This window comes from Vanessa cardui, chromosome 10 (genome assembly GCF_905220365.1).
Source record: "Vanessa cardui chromosome 10, ilVanCard2.1, whole genome shotgun sequence".
In the NCBI taxonomy this organism is placed as follows: domain Eukaryota; kingdom Metazoa; phylum Arthropoda; class Insecta; order Lepidoptera; family Nymphalidae; genus Vanessa; species Vanessa cardui.
The window spans coordinates 2,625,424-2,651,628 of NC_061132.1; the positions used below are offsets into that span (position 1 = coordinate 2,625,424).

Sequence of the window (26,205 nt, forward strand, 5' to 3'; positions counted from 1 at the left end):
AAAAATTAACCCCAAAAATTAAGGGTGTTGTCACACTAGGGACAACATAAAATTTGATTACCTTAGTCTTAGACTTCAGCGTAATCGGTAAAAATAAATAACCTGACACACGGGATCGTGCATCATTAGCCGTAGCTATATAAGAAATATCAGATGTGTCATACATCTGAACACCCTGACCGACAAAATATTGACCTAAATTTGACCCTAAGATAGATATAGATGAACCGGAATCTAATAAACCACAAAACTGTTCATCAAAAATAGAAACCGACAAATAAGGACGAATGTCATCCGGAGGACGCTGCATAGCCGCTACACTATGAGTAAAGAAAAGTGAGATTCATTTTAAATACTTCCGCCAATCGTCAGGATCAAAGTTAGCGGAACGACTTGACGGAAGGCTTATCCGTTTTATGGATCAGCTGATTTACAATTAAGACAGGACTTAACGGTGATGCCCTTAGTACCACAACGAAAACAGACTATATCCTTAGACTTACAAGTACCCAAATCATGTCCCTTAACCCTACAACGAAAACAAAACAAACCAGGTTTACTCTTGCCGCGAATCATCTCGACTTTAAAAGATTTACTATATTTGAAACCTAAATCAGGAGCTAAAGTATCAGCATCAATCTTTGGTGGATCCCTAAACTCTTTTACTTGTTTAAAAGTAAATTCTAAAATTTTACATTTATCCCGAAGTTGCTGCAAGTTATCAATATTCTCCAGCGCTAGAGCTTGCGTAAAACACGGACGTAGGTTTTTACGTATAATCTTTAATTTATCCCTTTCTGGCAGTGAATATGAAAGTCTCGAAAAATAATTAATCATGACCGCAATAAAAATTAAACAAGATTCTGACTGACCCTGCGTTCGACGACGAATCTCAGATAACAGCTGCTCATCATAGTCCAAAGGTGAAAAATCTTCAATCAGCCTCTTCTTTAAACTCTGCCAGTCTGCGACTTCCGAACGAACACTGCGGTACCATGTTAAAACTTCATCCGAAAAAAGTTCCACAGCTGACTGAAATAAAATGTCATCAGAAATACCTCGAGCTAGACAAAGTTCTTCAAGCCTAAGAATAAAGAAACGGACACATGATTTGCCATTAAATTTTAAATTTAAACGAGCAATAGACTTATCAGACGAACAAGAAATTTTAGAAATAGGTAAAGGATTAACCAAAGCAGGTGAATGATCAGTAGATTGATCGTTAGCAGCTTCTTCAAAAGTTTTCCTAAAAGATTGAAACAAACTATCCACTTTCGAAAGACAATCCTTAAGTTTCCCATTCAATTCTTCCTTTTTATAAAATAAATTAACATCCACTTCAATCCTACTAAATCGATGGAAAAGGTGATGTGCTATAGCTCTTAACCGGTTAAAACTGTTAAATTGAGGCTTAGATGACAAGGTGAGTAAGACTTCATCCAGTTTAGAATCAATAATTTCAAACTCGCTGGCTGGATCCAAAGATGTTTCTAAAATCTCATCAGCAGGAATTGAATTCACTAAGTCCCGAATCTGAATCCTCAACTCTTCCACTGAACCTTTAGGTTTAGCATCCCTTATCTCAATTTCATAAATAAGTTCATCCTTCCTAAGTAAGTGATAAGCTATAGGCCTTTCCATGATGTAAAAAAAATATTTCCCAAAAAAAAAAAATATTCAAAGTGTAAGCTATGAATGTGACAACTGGTCTTATATAGATATAAAACAAAATTAAAAAACTATTTAAAAAAAAGTTCAGTAAAAAAAAAATTGTATTGAACCAGTATAAAAAATTTGCAGAACCCTAAAAGTTGTAATACTAAAGAACAACACAAACAATATGAATAAGGTTCAGAAACAAATAAATTTAAATCAAAGTTCATATAGAACTAAATGTGCAAAAGTCCAAAGGGCAAGTAGAATTAATTGTCATATTAAATGCTGATAATAAAAAGTTAAGTCGAGCTGGCTTCACAATATAATAACATGTAAGTCACTTAATACTAAACCTGTTTAAAATATAATTGCATCAATAATTTAAATTAATCTTGTTAAAGTAATAATTATTATATAATTAAAGTAATATCACAGTATGATAATTTACTTAAAATTTACTACCAATGCAATATGAAATGTTGTAAAGTTAATTTGAAACACATAATAAAGGAATATAATTATTAAAATAGTACTTGTTAAATCTTTATAATAGTTTTTATACAATAACAATATTAAACATTGATTTTCAAACGCCCCACTTCAATATAGCAAATACAGACATACTGACTATCCCAAGTCACGCCCCTAACGTTGTGGTGCCACTATTACCTTTCTGGTGGTGTGGGTATAAAGAAACAATATTAGGTTATAAAATTTTTAATGCACAGTAACATAGTATTATAAACAACCAATTACTTAATTTACTAGTTACTTATGTTACTTCTTATAATGACTATTATATAAAATTTATGCCAGCTAGACTCAGCGTGGGTCACTTGGGATAAAAGGCAAGCTTGAAAATTCAATGTAATTCAATGCAATTCAATATAAGGTTGAAAATTAGGCGCCACTGACGAATAAATTAGTTGATGTGGTTTGAAAGAATACACCGTTCGCCAGACCGGTGTAAACGAAATTTATAATATAATTAAAAGGGGGTACATCACCAAAGTTTCCAGCTACACGTGGATACCGACAACGGCTTAAGGAACAGGCCTGCCGTCCTTGGAGTTGCACCAGCCGCTATCTGGGCACACTCAACCAGGAACCTGGCGCTGTTCACTCTTAATATTTCCATTCAAGAAGTCCACGTGGTGGGTAAATCCGATTAAAAAAAAAACCTCCTGTAATACGAAATATACAGGTTCAATAAGTTAAGCAAATAAGCAAATGATAAATACCTTTAAAGAGAGATGTAAGCACGAATTTACCTTCTGGAGGTTCAAAGTCCTGCTTACACAAATTGACGATCTTAACTCCGGAGAACCATTTCAAAGGGTCACTGGAAACCACAATTTACACATGACTACGACTTATCGAATTGCAAACCAATGTATTTAATCAAAAACAAGAATTAAAGACTTACAATTTCTTACGAGTCGGTAAACATGATATAAAGTTCTGTCAAACTTCAAAACTTCATTGTTAATATAAATTCTGAAAAGATAACTGCTATTAAAGCACTGAATACTAAACAACCACAAATTAAGAAACTCAATTATTAAGACAACTCACCGATATATTCAGTATATCGAATTAGAATTTGGATTCGGTGTGAAGCCGATAGTTCCAAAATTCAAAAAGAACGAAATCGAAAGTTCACGAACCTTTGAAAGGTTAACGAGTGTGACCAGTATCACTACCAAAATACCCTTAATGAAAAAGGAATTATATCCATAATTAAATCAAGAAAATAATTATGGAATAATTATTAAAATTAAGAAAAGCCAAATATGAGGCAAAGCAAATTTATCACAACTAGACTCCGACACCTACATCGAAGAACCAACCCTTAAACTGGAAGACAGCTATTAAATTAATCTGAAACGATGTGAAATGACCTCTAATCGAATTCAGCAAACGAATTAGATGATTAAAATCTTATTTTAATAATTGTTTTAATGTACCTTTAAAATAAATGTAATTTATTTTATTAATTAAAGTTATAGAAAATGGCAAGTTGAAGCGTTATACTAGCAACACCGACATAAATTAAGTGGGAAATGGGTCAATGGCACGGAATTTAGCGAATTGACACTTTTTTGACGTTTTATATAATTATAAAAAAAAGTTAAAATTATGAAAATAATTTTTAATGTAACAATTTGTTACAAAAATGTGATTAATGAAGAATCACTCGATCGATTTTGAGCAAACTTCACATAAACCATCTACTAAATATTCCAAACAAACCCTGAAAATTTAGTTTGGATAGATGAGCCCGTTCTTGAGTTATAAAGTGACATCGAAAAATGCTACTTATTTTTGTAGAAATAGTTTCGAAAAATAGACTTAGCGATGTTATAAATAATGCAAAATTAATTTTAAAACATCAATGTTTTATTGTCTAACATCGATAATCATAGAAAATCAATGGTAATTCTCTAATAAATCTATTTCTAAGGAAAAACAAAGATGTTTTTTTTATTATATTTCTAGCATTTTTATCATACTTTCTCACCTTATAAACCTTCCCTGGACTTCCACCAATAATTCAAGACCAAAATTAGCCAAATCAGTCCAGCCGTTCTGGAGTTTTAGCGAGACTAACGAACAGCAACCCATTTTTATATATATAGATTTTAACATAGCCTAGCTCTTATACGTAAAAATATCAAACAGTTTTGGCAATGCTTAAGTCTCCCAGAAATGAGAACAACTAGGCTTAGTTTTTGCTGCATTTTATGACTTTTTTTCTTTTAGTTGACAGCTGGAAAAGAGTAGCATCTATTGTAACAAATTTACATTACTGGTTTTTTTCGAGATATGATTTTTTAATAATTGTCTTTTACTGTTCCAGGTTTTAAGCGCCATTACTACGTTTTTATTAATATTATCACAATTTTCCACCAACACTGAAATTCGTCCTCGTGATCTATAAATGTAGCACTCTAAACGCTTATAGTTCGTAAATTTTGCGTCTTTGTATACTTTAAAATGATTGATTCAAAAAATAAATTGACTTTGTGCACTTCTAATATCTAATACATCCTTAGAAAGACTATAACCTTTTTTTTCTTTCCCTGAAAAATGTTCTTGCGGGTTTCCCCACATAAAGTGGTTATTATTATTTCTGGTGACCAGAATGCTTGTTGCGCCTATATTAACGCTACTGTGATGTGACCGTACCCAACCTTTTCAATCATCAAACTAAGGGAACCCCTTAGAGAAACCTCATGTTTTGATTAGCTTAATTTTTAACTACATCGCACATGCTGTACATCATATAAGGGAATGGAAGAAGGGATGTTGCTTAAGCTGAAGCGTTTATTATTAAGTACAACAACAACAGCCTGTAAATTTCCCACTGCTGGACTAAGGCCTCCTCTCCCTTTGAGGAGAAGGTTTGGAATATATTCCATTACGCTGTTCCAATGTGGGTTGGTGGAATGCTCATGTGGCAGAATTTCGATGAAATTAGACACATGCAGGTTTCCTCAAGATGTTTTTCTTCACCTTCTTCACGCGATCTAACGAAGGCATATGTGTCTATTTGCGGTTTAGTCAAGCAACTGAATGCATCACACGGTGTTGTTATGTTTCTGATCTTTTCAGCGAATACTCTGCTGTTTATGTTCACCTTTGTCAATTTAATTGACAGTTTTTTTGAATACAGTATGTTATTTTATTCATACATTAAAATATTAAAAATTATTTGTTTAGCAAGATTTTATTTTTTATATTGGCAATATTTTGAAGTAGTATTACTTTTTTTTGTTTCGTAGCAGGAGATATCCATCAACAATTGAATATATGTCTCCAGTTGCTTTGGTGTACTAAATATGTGGTTGCTATTTTGCTATTTATCGAACCATGGCACCAAATTCAGTCGGAGATAATTTTAAATGAACTATTTCCTCTAAGAGAGACTTACATTTACTTGAACTTGCGTTTGTTCAATAATTACGGAATCCTATTTTCAGGTGATTGAAATACAAATAGTTCTGACAAAGCTTATATATAACATGACGCCTCTTGGGAAGTCCATCCCTCTGCAACCAGACCTGATGTTCAAACAACTCCTTCTTAATGAGCCACATCTATTGCCGTTACGAATGTTCACAGTTCAGCGATCACTCTTTATTAAGGTATTTTGAATATATCTTTTATGGACTCAACTACTGTAACATCATCATCCTCCTGCCCTTATCTCAATTTTATTTGGGGTCGGCGCAGCATGTCTTCTCCTTCCATACTTCTCTGTCAGACGTCCTCTCACAAGTAACATTCTTTCATGTCGTGTTTCACACAATCCATCCATCGTTTCTTGGGTGCCCTCTACCTCTATATGAATCCACATCCCTAATCAAGGCCTTCCTCACAATATGTTCCTTATTCCTCCGCATTAAATGCCCATACCATGACAGCCGACTTCCGCATAACTTCTCGGCTGTCGGTGTCACTTTCAAACTTCCTCTTGTGTACTCATTCCTTACTCTATCTATTCGCAACTACCGTAACAAGAACAGCAAAATTTTTGAAAAAAAAAATTAAATAAAGATGCCATATATATAAAAAATTTCGAATCTAGTATTTTTTTATCTATGAATATCCAATAAAAAATGTGTAATTTTAAGAGGCATATATCATTAAGACTTATTGGTGAATTCAAACAAAGATCTTTAAAGTGTTGAGTTGAATTGTTGTTGAAACATTAAATATTTTGTAATATTAATTCTCTAAACACGCGTTAACATTGATTTTGATATATTTTAGACCATTAGTTTCGTAACTACGTACAGCTTAGTATTAATGCAGTTTACAAGAAATCAAAGGCTGAAATATGCACATGTTTACTGACTTGAACTTTAAACCGACTTCCAAAAGGAGGAGGTTATCAATTCGTCTGTATTTTTTTTTTTATGTTTGTTACCTCATAACTTTTTACTGGGTGGACCGATTTTGATATTTTTTTTTTGTTTGAAAGGTAGTGCTTCCCGTGGGGTCCCATTTTTTTTTATTTTCTTCTGACGATGGTATCCATATGAAAACGACATAAGTCTTAAATTTGCATTATGTATATGCGCGACAAATAGGTGAATAACTGAAAATCACGTTAACCAATTTTGATTATTCTTTTTTTATTATAAAATATATACTTCAAGGGTAATTTGGTGAAAGTTTGGTAAGGTTCTGACCACAGGATCCATGACAAAGTAACGGAACGGAAGGGAACAGAACAATTCTGAGGAGTACGTTAGCGATACTCAGTCGAATCTTTTATTTATAGATTATTTGGATATTTGAGTCACCTTCCGTAATGTGGTTATGTTTATGTAATTATCATAGTCGAATATTATAATCAACTAGTACCCACCCCGGCTTCGCACGGGTGCAATACTGATACTAAATATACTACAGAATTTGTGTATTTACCACATCACATCGCAAACTTCTAAAATTATCAGTGTTTCTTTACTATATTGTTCATGTATTATATACACAAACCTTCCCCTTGAATCACACTATCTTTTAAAAAAAACCGCATCAAAATCCGTTGCGTAGATTTAAAGATATAGGGACAGAGAAAGCGACTTTGTTTTATACTATGTAGTGATGGAACTCCTATGCGGCTCGCAGTTAGGGTGCGATATGGGGCAGAATTTCTTACTATCTTTAATCAAATTTTGTGTATGTGATGTGATGTCATATGATGTCCGAAATATAGTTGGTCTTTTTCAAAGTTTTTTTGCTGAGTTCGATTACAGCTCTTTCGAGGGATCTTTGTAGTTTACGCCGCGTAACGTATTAAATCCGCATTTTCGAAAGTCTATTTTTGCTTTATTCGCAAGTTTCCTTTGAAATTGTCCTCGAAGTAGTTTCTGACTCATATACAGGGAACGCTTAATCTATCCATATTAAAAAAAATAGTTAGTCAACATCAGCTTCACTTAAAATCAAAAAATAAATAAAAATTTTAACAAAAAGAAAAACCGACTTCAAACAAAATACTATTTTATAACAAATGAATATGCACGAAAAAGTAATAAAAATAATTGCGTATTCAACATATTTTTTAGAGACTTCCTAAGTTAAATGAAATGAAAAATATTAGACTACTTAAAAGTCGATTAACGATTATATCATGTAGTTATAATTATTGTTATATTTGGAGTCGGTGTGAAAAATATGTAAACTACGGAAAATCTTTTTTATCGTAACGACTTTATCAGCTTAATTTTTTGTTATTGTTGTTAATCATTTGATGAAATGAATGTTTGTATTTTAAAATATTAATGAAATTAATATAGGCATTTTTTTTTTCCAGAGATATAATCAAAAATTAAATGCTTTTTTTATATCCCAAGTTGTTTTATTACTGTTTCCAAATTCGTACAAATCTATGACGTCATTTAAACTAATCATGCAATCAACTGTATAATCACTTGTATAATATAACAGTAAGGGTTTTGTTTGTAAATGTGTTACAATACCTCTACTCGTTCGCATTTTCGTTGAAATCGATTTTCCTCAGTTCGAATAACACACCGTTGAGTATCTATAATAAATTAGCTGTGCCCGCGACCTTGTACGCCTTTGAATATAACAAAAAAAATATTATTGAAGCCTAAGTTTTTCCCTATTATATCAGTTATCTGCCAGTTAAAGTCCCGTCAAAATCGGACCAGCCTTTTCAGAGATTAGCCGGAAAAAACAGACAAAAATTGTAAAAAATGTTATTTTGGTATATGTGCTGTGTATAAATACATATGCATTAAGTAAAAAGTGTTATTTGTGCTATTTTAATATTACAAACAGACAATCCAATTTATTATATGTATAGATAATAATGTCACAATCAGAGACGCTATCTTAGAAAACCATGCAACATAGTTCAACATAATTCTGCAACATATCGTGCTATTAGTGCGAACCGTTGTGAAGTTCCCTTCTTTATTACATATGTATTTAACTGTGACAATTACTTGACCAGCGCCACGTTACAGTAGGTGACTCATAAATCCGGATTGACAACCGAATTGAAATATTCCGTTGCTTTGTTTTGGATCCCATAGTCAGAACCTGAACAAACTCTCCGCAAACTACCCTTGAAGAATATCCATTCCAATAAAAAAAGAGTCATCAAAATTGGTTGGCGTGATATTGAGTTATTCGTTCATTTGTCGCGCACATACTTAATACAAATTTAAGACTTATATGGTTTTCTTATGGATGCCATTATCAGAACTGTACCAAATTGAAATGGGAACGGAAAGTACTAGCTTTTGTATAAAAAAATGTACAACACGATAAATGGGAAAACGTGTTCAAGAGTGGAGACCGCGTTTCGGCAAACGTAGTGCAGGACGTGAAGCACGTTGGAGTGACGATTTGCGCAAGACGGCTGGAAGGAGCTGGATACGAGTAGCCGAAGAAACTACTGTATTTGGAGAGGCCTATATCCAGCAGTGGGCAAATATAGCCCATATTAGTTGATGATGATGAAAAAAATGAATTATCTAAATCGTTTTACCAAGTCGAAAGTCCGGAGTTACAAATAAACAAAAAAAAACACCGTCTACCAGTGGCCACAAACGCTGTAAAGTGCTCGAAACGTCGGGATGTCCAAAATTATTAATATACGCGATTCAAATCCGTTATAACTAGTTTTATTCCAATGTGTAATAATCGCGAAAATTTAAGACAACATGTGAACCAGTACGGACTGGAAACATCAAATAAAATTCGCCGGTTGGAGTACCTAAAAGTTAAACATGCCCAATTCGTAACGTCCATGAACCTCCCTAAAAGATGCCGTGACAATAATCTTATTCAGGGGTGAAAAAAAAAAAAACAGTCGAAATGAGTCCCTCCTTCTTTTTGAAATGAAAGAAAAGTGCGAGATGGTCGTATGACTACGCGACACAACATGAATTCCCATTTGATATCTTCGGTCGAAGCTAGAAAATAATGATAGAACTTCACATAGAGGTAAGTTAGTAAAATTATTCATTAAGTATTCAGTAAGGATAAATAGTTTATTGCTATTTCAAATTTGTTATAAAAACGTTCTGTAATTTTTCGTTAAAGATTAAAAAAAGTTCAATCACTCTTCCTCACAAACTTTCGGCATCGTATTTTGGAAGGAATTAGCTGGTGTTCCTAAAAAGTTATCGTATTCTTCAGAAAAAAAAAACAAATATTAATAACATATTTTTGTTAATATTTGTTTTTTGAAGTCATCTCTTTGAAGTCGGTGTTATTTTTTTAAAAAATATTTTATTTTACTCTTTTTAGTGCTATTTTCACAAAATAGAAATTAAAAGCCCTTATGTAATAAATGATTTTTGTAGATTTTTTCAAATAGCGCTAAACCTATTTCAATAAAACTTATATCTGGAGCATGATATACCAAACAGTAACATAACAAAAGAAATGTTTAGTGAACCTGTACTTCTCTTCATAAAAGCTACGACGAGGAGTATAAATCCATATATTAATGTTCAAAGAACTATTTCCTAACTCCTAGTAATTGAGGACGTACACCTTCCATCATCAGCTCAGCAGTATAATATTATGATTGCCAGAAGCAAATGCCAATATAACTTCGGAAAACATGTAAAACACGGTACAAGTGCCTATAAAATATGAGGGTTCCCCTCGATTTCTCCAGAATCACATCATCAGAACCTGTTCTAATTAATATGGAACCAACTAGAAGGTCCTACCTTTCAAATAAAAAAAGAATTTTTAAAATCGGTCCACGCGTCTTCGAGAAATCGGGGAACATACATAAAAAAAAGATTCCGACGAATTGATAACCTCTTTTTTTGAAGTCGGTTAAAAAATCTCATTGTAAATAATATTTTAGGGCTAAGCTGTTACGATTGTTTTGAATAATGTAGATAGTTGAAATTAACAATAAATTGTAATGAAAATGTTAAAGTCAATCAAAAGCGCCTGTTTTTGTCATTATTAAAATTGTCGCGTCGGAACTACTAGTCTGAATGGTTTTTTCCATAATGGATATTCAAGTCTCTCATACGTTGCCCAAGAAACATAATGCTATGATGTATATAATCATGTACACTCGTCTGCTTTTTGGATTGTATTCGAAAGTCCACAACTGTCTAGCTTTTACTGTTGTGGCCAAGGTCTATTGCGTCACTTTTGCAATAATTGCAACATTTTTCTGTAAGGATCGATATTATTATTTAAAGCAGCGCGACACACACTTTCCATTTATCATAAAAATTTTAACTTTTAATTTCTCGATCTTTGTATCAGTTCTGACCGACGGCGAGTATTTCTTCGAATACTTAAGAGGGACTGACAAAGTTGATCATTTGGGATTTGTTATAGAAGAACAATTTGACGTACAATTTTCTTGTGTTTTATTCATTTTCATTCTTTTATATCGCATTTCACGTGTAGCCGCATTATTGATTGTGAGATACGATTTATATTATAAAGTGATTGAGGTCAATTTCCTAATATTACTGTCAGTACATCTAAGTCACATGACCCGGATCCTAATGTTTGAAATATCGTGGATTCGTCTAAAATCTCAGAGAAAAAGAATGGAAAGTTTTCCCAGCGTATTATGTGGTGAACAAACTTCTGTGGTCATCACGATCTTGAAGGAACATTTGAAAATTTATAAAAATATATTAGATAATAACAGAAATATCGGCCACGCAGCGAAATTATTGGTAAGTATATGACGGCAGTTAGTCGAATATTAACAGTTATGAAGTCAATTAATATATAACTTGATAATAATTTGTAGGTCATATTCACAAGTTACTTGTATCCGTTTTCAACCGACTTCCAAAAGGAGGAGGTTATCAATTCGTCTGTATTTTTTTTTTTTTTTTTTTTTTTAACAGTATATCTATAAAAAAACAATACGAGAATACTTTAACAAGGTATACTGTAGGGTTTTATTGGCTGACACCGGTTCCAAATATACCAATAACTATAACTACATTATATAATCGTAAATCGACTTTTAAGTAGTCTAATATCTTTCATTTCATTTAACTTAGGAAGACTCTAAAAATATGTTGAATACGCAATTATTTTTATTACTTTTTCGTGCATATTCATTTGTTTTATAATAGTGTTTTGTTTGAAGTCGGTTTTTCTTTTTGTTAAAATTTTATTTATAATACTTAAACATAAGATATACTTGCACATTGAAATCTACGAGTTCTACATGAACTAATATATAAATCTTGTGCTAAATATTTGCGTTTCGTATGTTTTAATATTTGCCAATATATTTGAGTAAAATTTATACTTTTCAGATGTTGTTACACTTGCTGATTTGTTTCATAGTTTTGCTAATTTTCGCAGACTTTGTTAGTAAGGGTATGACAAAATTTCAAGTAAGTATTGGCCGTCTCCTGTTATAGTACATTTATACTCGACGTGCCAAAATGCTCAATTGCTGCTAAAATTATTTAATTTACGTTTAATTTTTTGGTTCAGGTTTTTGGCTATTTAAAACATGTTTTATTTACAGTAAACCATTAATATGACAGCTGAAATAGTATTCGATGTCTTTCTGTTTTGTTTTCCCGCTATATTTGGAGAGTTAGCCAGCGCTGAAGCGGAAAAGATAAAAACTATATTGGCCAATCAATTTAGGATATGCAACAGTAAGTTTATTAAGGTGCAAAAAATATTTTAACCTTCAAGTTTATAAATACAAAAAGCATGGCACAGAGGTCTTGAAAAACGATTCACAACGAGATAACTTTTACCTGAATCCAACGTCAATGTGGAAAAGATAAAGGTTATAAATTCTTTGAAGACCATGATATTATAAATATATCTTTTTTTCAGACTATGAACTACGGAATACGATTTTGGATGGAATAAAATTCCTGGAACTTCGTCCAGTGAAGTTCACCGTCTGGCGCCTGTTCGCCGTCAACTCGTCGCTACCGCTGACTATTATCAGCGTCTTTATTACATACACTATTGTGGTATTTCAATTTCATCAAGTGAAAATCCTTTAAAACGTAACTTCCTTTATCTGTCATCAATTTTAATTTAATCTTGATTATAGTTATAAGCCTCTTATATTTTTCTTCAATAGCAAATAATGACCATTCATTTTCTTGGAAGAAAGCTTTGGAAAAGGCACTTGACGAAAGCCTTCGCTATGCCCAAAGTGGCAGCTACTTTCTTCCCAGCGGTTTCAACTGCGTCCCTCCGTACCGTCCATACGTACGTCAGGTAAAATAGAAAATCACCAGCTATGCGAGCCCATTGTAAACCGTACCGGCTGTCTGGTGACTAATCGGCTGATTCTTGTCAATATTCTGCAGAATATGGAAGTTTATAATGGATAACATTATTTTGAGAACAAGGATCCATGTAAACAAGAGACAATATAACGAGGGTCAACTCAGAAGCAGATGTCTGTAGCGCGGTTGGAGGGATGGTATCGTTTCTATTTTCTTTGGTCATCCCGAATCTGCTAGGACGTTAAAAGAGAGCCCAGAAGTTTCACATACATCTCTCCTCCTTTTCTTAGTCTCGCCTTTTGGGCCCATTATTTACCATCCCTGCGTATAAATTCGTGTTCCTCGAGGAAGACCAGTACCGGTCTCACGCCAATTTTGTCATTATACTGTCTTCGCCTTAACAATAAAAATTTTTAAAGTAATTTTTTGAATGCGCTGATATTTGGTTTAGTAACGTTCCTGCTTTCGGCGAGACGCCGTTTAACAGAAGCGAACAAACCAAGGCTGGAACTTACCACCACTTAAAGCACCACTTTAGTGATAGAGTCAGGAACAAAGTTCGGGTCATCTGGCGAGAAACAAATCTCCACGGGACAGAAGCTAAGCAAGACAGTAGCTTACAAAGCGAGACCATGAGGGGCCGGCAACCGGCACTGTACTTTGGAAGAGTCACCCGAAAATCCCATTCGCGGATAAATAATCATCGGGGTTTAAACGCGGCTAGATAATGGGTAGGTACTGCCTTTCAAGGCTACCAAGGTAAAGGCCGGCCGGTGGTACAAAGGAATGTTCCAATTTGTATCCTGGTAGGGAAGAAAAGTGGAGTCCACAACGAGGAGTATCCAGAACAGCACAAATGTGACGAGTATGAACAAAATGTGCACAAATCTTTTGTGATTTCTTCAATTTAAGAAAAACATTAAAATATACCCTCAAGTTTAAAAATTGTGTATCTTTTTGCAGATGTAAAGCGTTGATGGTGTTCTGCTAATAGTATACTCTGCAAAAGTAATAAAAATAGCCTTTATTTCTACTACAAAGAAATGTTACATCGTACTTATTCTCGGTTATAATAATAATTAATAAATAATAATAATATATATATTACTTTTTTGTATATAAATAAATACAAATAGAAATTAAATAATGTTTGTTGTAGTCACCTCTACCACGTAGGCCTACACACCTTTCTTAATGACCGGCAACGAATCTGCAAACCCACCGGGCGTTTGCAGATGTCCATGGGCGGTGGTAGTCACTTTTCATCAGGCGAGCCTCCTGGCCGTTTGCCAACTTTAGCATAAAAAAAGATTCCAATATTTACAGCTTGACATTACAAACAAATTTTGACGAGTAGTTATTCTAAAAGTATATGAAAAGTATTTATGACAGAAACATTATTTTCAAGATCTATTTTCCATCGTTCCCAATCACGCTTTTTGTATAAAGTTATTAATAGATAATTTCGATATTTGTAAATTTATTAAAATATTACACTTACTAATTATTTAGTACCTATCTATCTATAGCATTCATCCATCGATTAGATTCCGTTACTTTTCATACGAAACTATTATTAATTTAAGTAAGTGTATCTTTAAATATTACTTGTATATAAAGTCAAATCATCGACTGAAAGATTATTAAATAATATATTATATTAAAGAACCAAATTAAGTTATTGTGTTATTGAAGGGCAACACTGAAGTTTGACACTACTAGCATTCTTTCCACCATTCCACGTGGTTATTTATGATTCGTACTATTTTTAAAATTTATAGATCAAATCAGTTAAGGAATTAATCTATACATATAAAAATGAATTGATGTTCGTTAGTCTCGCTAAAACTCCAGAACGGCTGGACCGATTTGGCTAATTTTGGTCTTGAATTATTTGTGGAAGTTCAGGGAAGGTTTAGAAAGTGAATAAGTATGATAAAAATGCTAGATATATAAAAAAAACCAACAACTTTGTTTTTCCTTAGAAATACATTTATTAAAGAATTATCATTGATTTTCTATGACTATCGATGTTAGACAATAAAATATTGATGTTTTAAAATTGATTTTGCTATATTTAAAACATCGATACAACTATTTTTCGAATTTGTATATATAAAATATGTGGCATTTTTCGATGTCACTTTATAACTCAAGAACGGGCTCACCTACTCAACCCAAATTTTCAGGGTTTGTTCGGACTATTTAGTAGATGATTTATATGAAGTTTGCACAAAATCGGTCGAGTGGTTCTTCATTTATCATATTTTTGTAAGAAATGAATTCAATAAATGGCGGGTCATTTTGTTAATGGAGATTTTTCAGACGGGGAAATTGTGCTGTCAAAATAAAAGTAAGTATTAATTCAAAATGAGTATACTCATCCACCAGTTTCAATAGATAATACGTATTATTTCAATGTATTATTTCCAAAAAAAACTTTAAATGTGCAGCGTTTGCATTTATTTTCATGTCAAAATATACAGAAAAAAGTTAGTGCTATGAATTTTTATTCGTATCGATTGATGGTTCGTCAACAAACACAAAATTATATCTCGAGGTGTGGTAAACTATATCATCAGTATATCGTTAATATGTATGCCAAAATAGAAACTGAAAGTCAAAATTAAGACTTTCAATCGTTTCAATCAAGCAAAACGAAGATCCGAAGAATATATTCATTTGCAAGATTCGATAGCGAGTGATGCTAATGTAAATGACAACGGGCGATTGACTGTATTGCCATCTTCGTTTATTGGTTGCCCGCGGCATATGAACGAATGTGCACAAGACGCAATTTCTTATGTATAAAGAATGGTTGACTGGATCTTTTCATTACGTTTACATGTAACCCGCAGTGGGATGATATTAAAAACAATTTTTTTGAAGAACAGTCGACAACTGATCGTCATGACATTACAGAACTTGTTTTTCGGCAAAAATTGAAAGCACGTATGGATTTAATTGTAAAATTATGTATATTTGAAGAGGTGCGTTGCCATATGTACTCCATTGAATTGTAAAAAAAGGGGATTGCCGCATGCACACGTATTAATTTGCCTGTTCCTTACAATAACTCCGGATCAAATCGATAACGTTATATCAGCTGAAACTCCCGATCAAACTCTTGATTCAGAGTTAATTCACGTTGTCGTAATGTCGTAAAATATGATACATGGCCCATACGTTGAGCTACATATGAGTTCGTTACATCTATTTCTCGAATTTAATAATTTCTTCCAGTCACAAAAAAAACGCAGATATTAGACCATTGGACGCAGCGAAACTGTGACCCGTGTGGTCCCATTTTAATTTTATCCAGTTCTGATTATGGTATCTTAAATTTGCGTAATGCATGTGCACGATAAATAGGTGAATAACTCAAAATTACGCCAACCAATTTTTATGATTCTTTTTTTATTAGAAAGGATTAAATTGTTTTATTAAATTATACTTCAAGGGTACTTTGGTGAAAGTTTGGTTAGATTCTGATCATGGAATCCAAAGTAACGAAACTCTTCAATTCTGAGGAGCACGTTAGCGATACTCGGCGGAATCTTATATGGGTTATTTGAATATTTTCAGAAGTCGTTTTATTCTGTTTACATAGACGTTTCACCCTAACTTCGTTTACTTCATGCGAACGGCGCTGACTCATATAAACGGCACGCTTATGCTTATAATCGTAAATCGACTTTTGAGTAGTCTAATGTTAATCATTTCATTTTACTTTGGAGGACTCTAATAAACATTTTGAATACGCAATTATTTTTATTACTTTTTAGGGCATATTAAATTGTTTGAAAATTTTGTTTTGTTTGAAGTCGGTTTCTTTTTGTTAAAATTTTTATTTATATAAGTATCTAATTGTTGTGACGTGACTATTTTTGAGAAATATAAAGTATACAATATTTTTAAAATATTATAAGCAACATCACCATAATTAAACTTGACCACCTATATATTTTTGTATTGCAAATTAGTTACAAATTAAAACTTATCGTATAACCAGTTTACACTCAATGGTTTTGCATACCTTATGTTGTAAGGACTTAATCATAGCGACATGGCCATTTATCACGCAACCTCATTATTCCTGTGTCTTTGAAAATATAAAAAAAATTATTGACAGTGTCGTTTTTAATGTAAGTATCAATTGTTTATTGTTACAGTTCAGATCACCAGTTTCGCTGCGTGCAATTGTTTCAATGCTCATCACATTTGGACTAATTTAAGCATTTCGATTATGGCAGTACGAAGTTTGCCGGGTCAGCTAGTTTTTAATAAAACAAAAAATAAAATCAATGTAAAATAATATATTACCCGATGCGATGATGTTGGAACTGTAAGTTGGTTGTATAATATTGATTGTTGAAATGAACAATAAATTGTATTGAAGATATTCATTGTCATAAATATCTTCGAAGAATCGAAAAGGGCCGGTTTTGACATTATTAACATTGTCGTATCGGAACTACTGGTCCGAGAGGTTTTCCCACAATGGATATTCAAGTCTCTGACACGTTGCCGGAGAAACATTATACTATGATAAATATAATCATGTACACTCGTCTTCTTTTTGGATTATATACGAAAGTCCACAAGTGTTTAGCCTTTACTGTTATAGCTAAGATATATTGTCTTACTTTTGCAATAATTGTAACGTATTTCTGTGTGCAAATTTATTTAATATTTGACGAAAAACATGTAAATATGCTCATTACCGTAAAACTTTTACCTTTCATTGTTACGATTTTAGTATCAGTTGTAACCAACGGCGAATATTTTCGATTATTTGGACGGAATAGAAAAAATACATAACTCAGCGTTTGTTGAAGAAGAAAGTTTTAAAGTTCTGTTTTCTTTTGCCATATTCATATTTGTTACTTTATTTCGTGTTCTGCGGATAGCATTAGTATCACTCACTTTTGCAATACCTTTTGTCAGCAAATTGTTTGTGTTCTATGTACTGATGTTGACGTCAGTAAATTTAGGTAATATCACCGAGATCTTAATGTTCGAAATATTGTGGATTCGTCTGAGATTATTAAGGAGAACAATGGATAGTTTTTCTCGTGTATCACACAGCGGCAATGAAGAACACGATGCGATGCTTGCTACGACTCTAACTGATCATTTGAGCGCTTATAAAAACATATTAGATAACAACAAGAAAATTGGCCACGCTACGAAGCTCTTGGTAAGGATATTGCGATAACTCTTGCAGGCATGTGTATGGTGTTCTGCTCTTAATTTCTCTATGTAATGAAATATTTATAGTAATTAATTGTTTAAACTTATTTTCTTATTTAAATAAAACTAATTATAACGGATGAATCGCGTATATTAATTATTTTTAAACATCCCGACGTTTCGAGCACTTTGCAGTGTTCGTGGTCACGGGTAGACTAAGATGACATTTGTCTATTTGAAGAACAAAGGAAATATTATTAACAACTACCGCCAACGATTTCTCAATTGATATCTTGAGTAACGTTCCGGTTGCACGCAGAAGGCACTAACTGTATCTTTAGGTCTTGCAGTCTGTTGGATTTGGGATTTTAAATTTTTAATAAGTGGATCCCAGGTGTTAGAAAGTCTCCAACCATCTTCTCTATTGAAGTTCGGATGTTTTTGAATTTCAATAGCCTCGCGTATCATTCTAGGAATGAATCTGTGTCCTCTAGCGAGGATCTGTGGTTTATTAAATCGGATAAAATGGTTAGGTTTATCCAGAGCATGTACTCCTCCACTTCACCAAGAAAACCTACTACAACGTTGTCATGGGGGACTTTAACGCTAAAGTGGGAGTACAGAATTGCAGCGAAACGGTAGTAGAACCTCATGGATTTGGAAGCAGGAATCGTAGGGGGCAAATGCTTGTCAACTTCCTCGAACGGGAGAGGCTTTTCTTGATGAACTCCTTCTTTAAGAAGCAGCCGCAAATGAAGTGGACGTGGTAAAGCCCTGACACTATGACAAGAAATGAGATCGACTTCATAATGACGGACAAGAGGCATATATTCAGAGACGTCTCAGTGATTAACAGGTTCAACACCGGTAGTTATCACTGACTTCTCTGAGGCTCTCTGAATATCAATTTTAAAAAAAATTTAAAAAATTTTTTTCAAAAACTGTAGCAACTTCCTTTTGACTATTTACTACTTTACAATTATAATTCAGGCTCAATTTGGAGTTGCAACTGCCAACTCTATCAGTTTCACAATTAATAATTTTCCAGGTCATTTTTATCTTGTCATGTGCATTCTTAATTTTATTTTTTATAGTTAAAGATTTTGCCAAAAATCACACTTTTTTAAATAATTTTGAATAGTTACTTACATAATTGGCAAAAGTGACACTATGATTATACGCCCTTTTATTGTAAAACTCATACATTCGTTGCCTACTTTTATGAATTCCAATAGTCGCCTAATCATTGAATTTTAAAAAGTTCTTGTATTAACTGTTTTAGAAGTGAATATGGATTTAAAATTGTTTCTAATTAATTTGAATGAATTGTTATACAAGACATTGGGATTGTCACTAAAAGATAGGTGAGGGAGATTAGCCATAATATTACTTCTAAACTTCTCAATAAAACTTGTTGTCAAAGGAACAAACCTTATCTTTTCAGAAGTACTTATTTTTTTAACATGAAAATTAAATAACGCTTGTTGTCCACAATGATCTGAACTGAAGTTATTAATAATAATTTTGTTTTGTGTGAAAAATGAAGATCATATAGCTACATTAACACGCCATTTCTCCAAAAATCTGCCTGAAGTCAGTATTAGCGAAATAGAGACTGCTCTTGGACAGCTTAAAAATGGAAAAGTTCCTGGAGAGGACGGCGTTACCACAGAGTTATTAAAAGCGGGAGGTAAACCGGTACTTAGGAAACTTCGGACGCTTTTTAACTCTGTCTTCTAAGGGAGAACTCCGGAGGCGTGGGATAGGAGTGTGGTCGTCCTGTTCTTCAAAAAGGGAGACAAAACCCTGCTGAAGAACTATCTTCCCATATCCCTACTGAGCCACGTCTATAAGCTGTTTTCAAGAGTGATCACGAACCGTCTTGCGCGATGATTCGACGAACTCCAACCCCCGTAACACGCCGGGTTTCGGACCGGATACGGCACCATAGACCACATCCATACAATGCGGCAGATTATACAGAAGTCCCATGAGTATAATCGGACCCTGTGTCTTGCATTCGTGGACTATGAGAAGGCCTTTGACTCGGTTGAAATCTGGGCTGTTCTGGAGTCCCTACAGCGTTGCCAAGTGGATTGGCGATACATCCAAGTGATGAGATATCTCTACGAAGCTGCCATCATGTCCGTCCGAGTACAGAATCAGCAAACAAATCCCATACCATTGCACCGAGGAGTGAGACAAAGGGACGTTATTTTCCCCAATAATAAAGAATATCTTCATGATGCTAAACTGGAATGGCGTGGCATCAACATCAAAGGCGAATACATCTCTCACTTGAGATTCGCAGACGACTTCTTCATCGTGGCAGAAACGCTGCAGGATCTACAACAAATGCTGAACGAGCTGGCTGATTCTTTCGATGCGTATCGGATATACGGATGAACACGTTCTACCGGAACCGAATACGATACACGGTACCGTCCTCGAAGTTGTTCAAAAATATGTCTACCTCGGGCAGACTTTACGATTAGGTAGAAACAACCTTGAGGACGAGGTGAATAGAAGAATTCAGCTGGGTTGGGCAGCGTTTGCGAAGTTACGTCGAATCTTTACATCGTCCTACAGTGCCTTAAGACGAAAGTCTTCAAACAGTGCGTCCTACCCGTCATGACATACGGAGCCGAAACGTGGACACTCACGACAAGGCTGGTCCACCAGCTTAAAGTCGCGCTATAGAAAAGACTATGCTCGGCGTTTCTCTGCGGGATCGCATCAGAAATGATGTGATCCGTCAAATATAAGTAATCAAGTAGGCTGAATTGGCAGTGGGCTAGTCAGATTTGTCGCAGAACCGACACGGGCGTACGGGCTGATGATGATGATAAATTACTGACTTCTATAGTCACATTCAACCGTTATTTCCCTCCAAATATCCAAAAACGTAAATAAATACATATCTCATCACTTCTAATCAGTATCACAAAATTATTTTTTATTTTTCTGCCTTAAAAAATAACAGAGTTCCATTCTAACTTTCTACCCCTATTTCACCTCCTTAGAGGTAGAATATGCAGATACGCTTTAATTAGTATTAACTCATTTCTAATTATTAATTTTAAAATGAAGTTCTACGGACCTAACTTCAAAAATGGCGAACGCCCATATAAACTTTCAACCCTTATTTAATCATTTTAGGGATAGAATATCCAAAAACGCTGAAATAGGTATTGACTTATTTTCAATCATTATCTCAAAACTAAACTTTCATGTCTCTAATTAAAAAGACGACGGACTATAATACAAACTTTCAACCCTTATTTCACCCATTTAGGGATAGCATATCCAAAACGCTGAAATTGATATCGACTTATTTTTAAACAGTATCCCAAAATAAAAATTACACGTTTCTAACTTAAAAAATAACGAACTTGCATACAAACGTTTAACCCCTATTTCATCCCCTTAGGGGTATTCCAAAATTCCTATCTTAGTGGGTGTCTACTCAATAAATCCATCCTACTCAATAAATTTCAAGGCCCTAACATTAGTTTACGCTGGGCGATGATGAATCAGTCAGTCAGGACTTGTTATTTTATACATATATATAGATGGGACTCGTAGTTGGGCAACAACTCTGATTTCGGTGAAGCTAGACATTCTCAACAAACGCGTTAATCCACTCATAGGAAACCAGGTGCACGGTGTATTCTTATACATAGCTGATGAAGTTATTCGTATTTACGAAGTTGTTCGAACCTTCGAAGATATTGGTCCAAGAGTTTTATTCAAATTTAAAATATATTATATTTCGCAGATATAAATAAAAAAACAGTAATATTACAAATACGCTTTTACTTTCAGGTGCTGCATTACGGAAGAAGATTTTGGATGGAATAAAATTCCTGGAACTTCGTCTGGTGAAGTTCACCGTCTGGCGCCTGTTCGACGTCAACTCGTCACTGCCGCTGACTATCCTCAGCGTCTTTATCTCGTACACGATCGTGTTGCTGCAATTCATTCAAGTGAAAACATAAATATGTCTAAAGTTTTGAAGAACGTTTCTCTTCCTTATCATACATTCAGTAAATGTTGTTATGTGATAGCAATAAAGTTAATGTTTGAATTATTATTTGAAATACATATAATGCGTTTGTACCTTGTTTTTCAAATCACTATCACTACATAAATAAATTAATTCTGTAGTAAATTAGTATCAGTATTGCACCCGTGCGAAGCCGGGCGGATCGCTAGTATTAAATAAAGAAAACGGATGAAAACGGATAATAATAAATTGAACCGAACTAAATATTGACGCAGATTTGTAGTCAGACTCTTCTCTTTCCTGTTTTTGATTATACTGATACAAGCTTTGTGGACTTAACCGAAGACCAATTAAATAAACTTGAGAGACACTATATTCCCTTTATTCTGTTTATATTTGGATTAAGGAAGTTCGGACACGTATCTTCATTATTCATTAGTCTTCGTCGGATCATGCATGTCTTGTCTATTCTTTACTGTGTATTGTTTACGCTGCTACTCCCCCTTCCCTGAAGGACAAATGTATATTTTTAGGAAAACCCGGAGAACACGGAGAGACTGATTTTAAGGGTAAGGTCCGATTATAAATCTATTTTTAATAAAAAAATCATATACAATTTTACGCCCTGAAACAACCACCCCTGAAATATTCGGGAGGCCAGAACCATACATATTTTTCAAAAAAATTTAAAAGCACTGTCTGTCTCAAATACCTTTTCGCCAACGATTTCTTTTACTCTGTGTTTCTGTTTTGTATTTTGTTTATTTATTTTTCATTTTCGTTATGTTTGAAGACATCGTATATATTCGTACTCAATATTTTTAAATTTACGTGTATATGTATATTTATTTATTTTATATGTATTAATAATATAATTAATTAATTGATATATAATTTATCTATTCTATATTTATATTTATTTCATAGTTTAATAATTTACTCGTAATATTTTATTTATTAGTACAGTACCACCCACCTTACATTCTATGACCTATCCAAAATTGTACGCCTGTTCTATCAAGGCCAATCTATGTTATATTTTTTTTTATTTTTCTGTGTGGTGTACAATAAAAGAAAAAACTAAACTAAACTATATTTGATATAATTTTGTTTTTTTAACAATAACCATCGTACGTATCTCAAAACATTATATAGCGTTCAGTAACGTCACACCTGTTATGTCTACTTATTCTAAAAAAAACAGAACATTGAAACAAAAATAAATGCGTTTTTCAAATTTGCAGACTCCAAATTCTTCTTTTCAACTTTTATCTCAGCTTTGTGGCAGAAGGTCCAGTCAAAACCATTATTTGAAAACTTTGTTGAAGTAAATGAACACATTGGCTCAAAACATACGTCAACGCTGTTTTTTTTTCGGAGTATCGATATCGGTTTTGAATTTTTACAAAGTCTATCTCAAAGGTCGAGCAAAATTGCATCAGCAAAGCCAGAGGACAAGTACAATCAGTGGACCAGTGATAGGAGTTACGTCATACAAAATATAGATCCGTTTTCGCGCGAAAATTTTGATTTACATTTTGAAACAGCATTTTTGTAGTAAATTACAATATTTTACATTTTTAATATTCTTGTGGTCTATCCTGTAAGGTGTTTTTTTTAAATTTAACACAAAAATAAAAATATCGCATCTCTCCTATTGTATTTTTTATTGTAAATATGAAAGTCGCATCTAATTGAAGCACCAGCTAAGTTTGTACAAGAATTGTGGAGTATCTCTTTCACTTTGTAATCAAGAAGTACCTCGTTGTTGGCCTTTTAAATAAATAGATAAAACAAGGAACAAAATGTTAAATACACGTAACAAATAAATCAATTTGTAAAAACAAAAATTATGAAAATCGGTCCACCCAGTGAAAAGTCTTGAGGTAACAAACATAAAAAAAATATATACAGACGAAGTGATAACCTCCTCCTTTTTGAAGTCGGTTGAAAATCGTTAGTTGTTGCTTCCAATAAATTCGAAGTTCAATGCATTCAAACCTGATTATAAAAGACTCCTTAAATAAGGTTTACTTTGCTCTGTCACTTTTTATATTCACAAAAGTCTAAGAATCAAACTACTAAGTCGTACTTCAAGCCACACAATTTATTTTTAGTTAGTGAGGTTATTAAGTGTTTCAAATTTAAATAAATAGCAAAGTTCTCTTCTTCGTCATGATTCAGTGTTACCAGAATCTAAGTTTTTAAGAGTTTGTTTATTTGCATCAAAATCTAATAGGAATCAATAGACAATTATTTTTCCGTATTCACTCACTTCTCCCATCTCTTTTGCACATACTGTACCATTATAACAAAGTATGTAGTTATAAAGCTTATCGTCTGTAACAAACGTTATCAAAATAGAAAACAATTATATATCATAGTCCTTCACTGAAAGCGGTCTCACTCGGTTCAGACAAATAAGCAAATCGACTTTGGCATTTATAATATTATTATAGGCTGTCATTATTCGAAAGTTTAATTAACAAGGTATTCAGTTATAACAACCGCGGTGAGAAGTGATCTCTGCATGGTGACCAGGTCCAGCGGAGACATCGTCGGCTGGTTGAGAAGAAGCTGTTTGAACATCAGGTCCAGTTCTAAAGCGGTCGACTTTCCAACTGGCGTCACATTAAAATTCAACTTAGTGAAAAGTATTCGTATCTCAGTAAGCTGCAAAAATATTTATTTTAAATTGTATTTACACTTGTACACTCACTTATATTTCTAAACTGCAACATGCCACATCTTGGAAGCAGCGCTTTTTACAAGAACGTCTGGTTGGGTATCGTCGACTCGTCATATATTCAACAGCCGAGCGGCAATACTTGTATTGTTGTGTTCAGGTACAAGGGACTCGACATCTAAATTCCTAAAGTTTGTGGCGTATTGGCAATGTATGGACTGGTTTACTATGTGCCATTGTATATGAGCAGTGGTGACCACTTACCATCAGGTGGCCCATTAGCCTCTTCGTCTAGCTATCGTGCAAAAAATTAACAAAGACATGAATTATATTTAAAGCTCTTAATTTTAAACGATATTTACAAAATTCTCGGGATTCTTCGAAAATAAAACTTTTGAAAATCACTTTACCTGCACACTTATCTGATGCCACGGTTCAATGAATAAAACAGCCATAGACAAATGATAAACACTCCATAACACCTGAATACAGAGGACTGCGGTGTGATAACGTAGTCCTGCTTTAGAAATGAGATAACGATGAATAAATGTCATAAAAAAATAATTATAACAAAAACTCTTAATTCGACTGAAGAAAATATTAGTATTAAAATTAGTTCCAATGGTAATACATACAAGTCAGGTATGAGTAGTCAATGAAATTGAAGAAAGTCATCGCCAAAAACAGAGAGTTTGCTGAAAATAAAATAAATATGATGCCCCCCCGGATCGAGCTCAGTCCCTTCACCGCTTCGCAAACAGACACATAGGCCTTCATTAGGTCACGGAAACGTGTCAGTGACAAACGGCATGTCGCCCCTGAAATATGATCTAAAACAAAATTACGGTATTAATATTTATTTATTTAAGTATTTTTTCCTGGATTATGTGTATCTGGAAGTTTATTCAGTCTGTTTATCTAGACTGCCAAAGCTGAAATTGCTTCAAAAAATAGTGCCAATAAGCCAACAGTTGCCAAACAGATCACTAAGATCACGTACAACACACGTCCACGCAGTGCGACATTCTATCTAGATAGGTATATAAATAATCTGAAAACTTTTCCTAGAAAATTTTAGGTCACCTCGGCGGTTAAATGATGTCAAGTCCGTCTTTCGTGTGCTACCAAACAAGTTTAACATGATTTGTATGATGACTACCCTAACAATACTCGGTAGCCAGCAATGATATAACTTCCACTAAACATTTCAAGCCTTATTTTAGTAATTTACGGGGAGAGACGTCAATGACACTCACATGAATTAGTCTTGTCTACCCATTCGCTGAGCTTCTGACGCATTGTACGCAGTATGAAACATACATCGAAGTTTATAAACGCATTCTCCATAAGCAGTAGATATATTTTGTAATACTCAGTATAAATTATAACTTCGAAAACTGCCATCT

At 33.7% G+C, this 26,205-nt stretch overlaps 1 protein-coding gene across 1 annotated transcript; it reads right to left on the bottom strand.

The window, feature by feature from the left end:
- Nucleotides 1-24,179: 24,179 nt before the first annotated feature.
- Nucleotides 24,180-25,617, bottom strand: LOC124533277. Its single transcript, XM_047108486.1, has 4 exons — nucleotides 25,435-25,617; nucleotides 25,210-25,319; nucleotides 24,622-24,786; nucleotides 24,180-24,453 (listed from the first exon to the last, which is right to left on the bottom strand). Exons 1-4 carry the CDS (start codon nucleotides 25,574-25,576, stop codon nucleotides 24,385-24,387), a joined length of 486 nt encoding a protein of 161 aa, XP_046964442.1. The 5' UTR covers nucleotides 25,577-25,617; the 3' UTR covers nucleotides 24,180-24,384.
- Nucleotides 25,618-26,205: the final 588 nt, after the last annotated feature.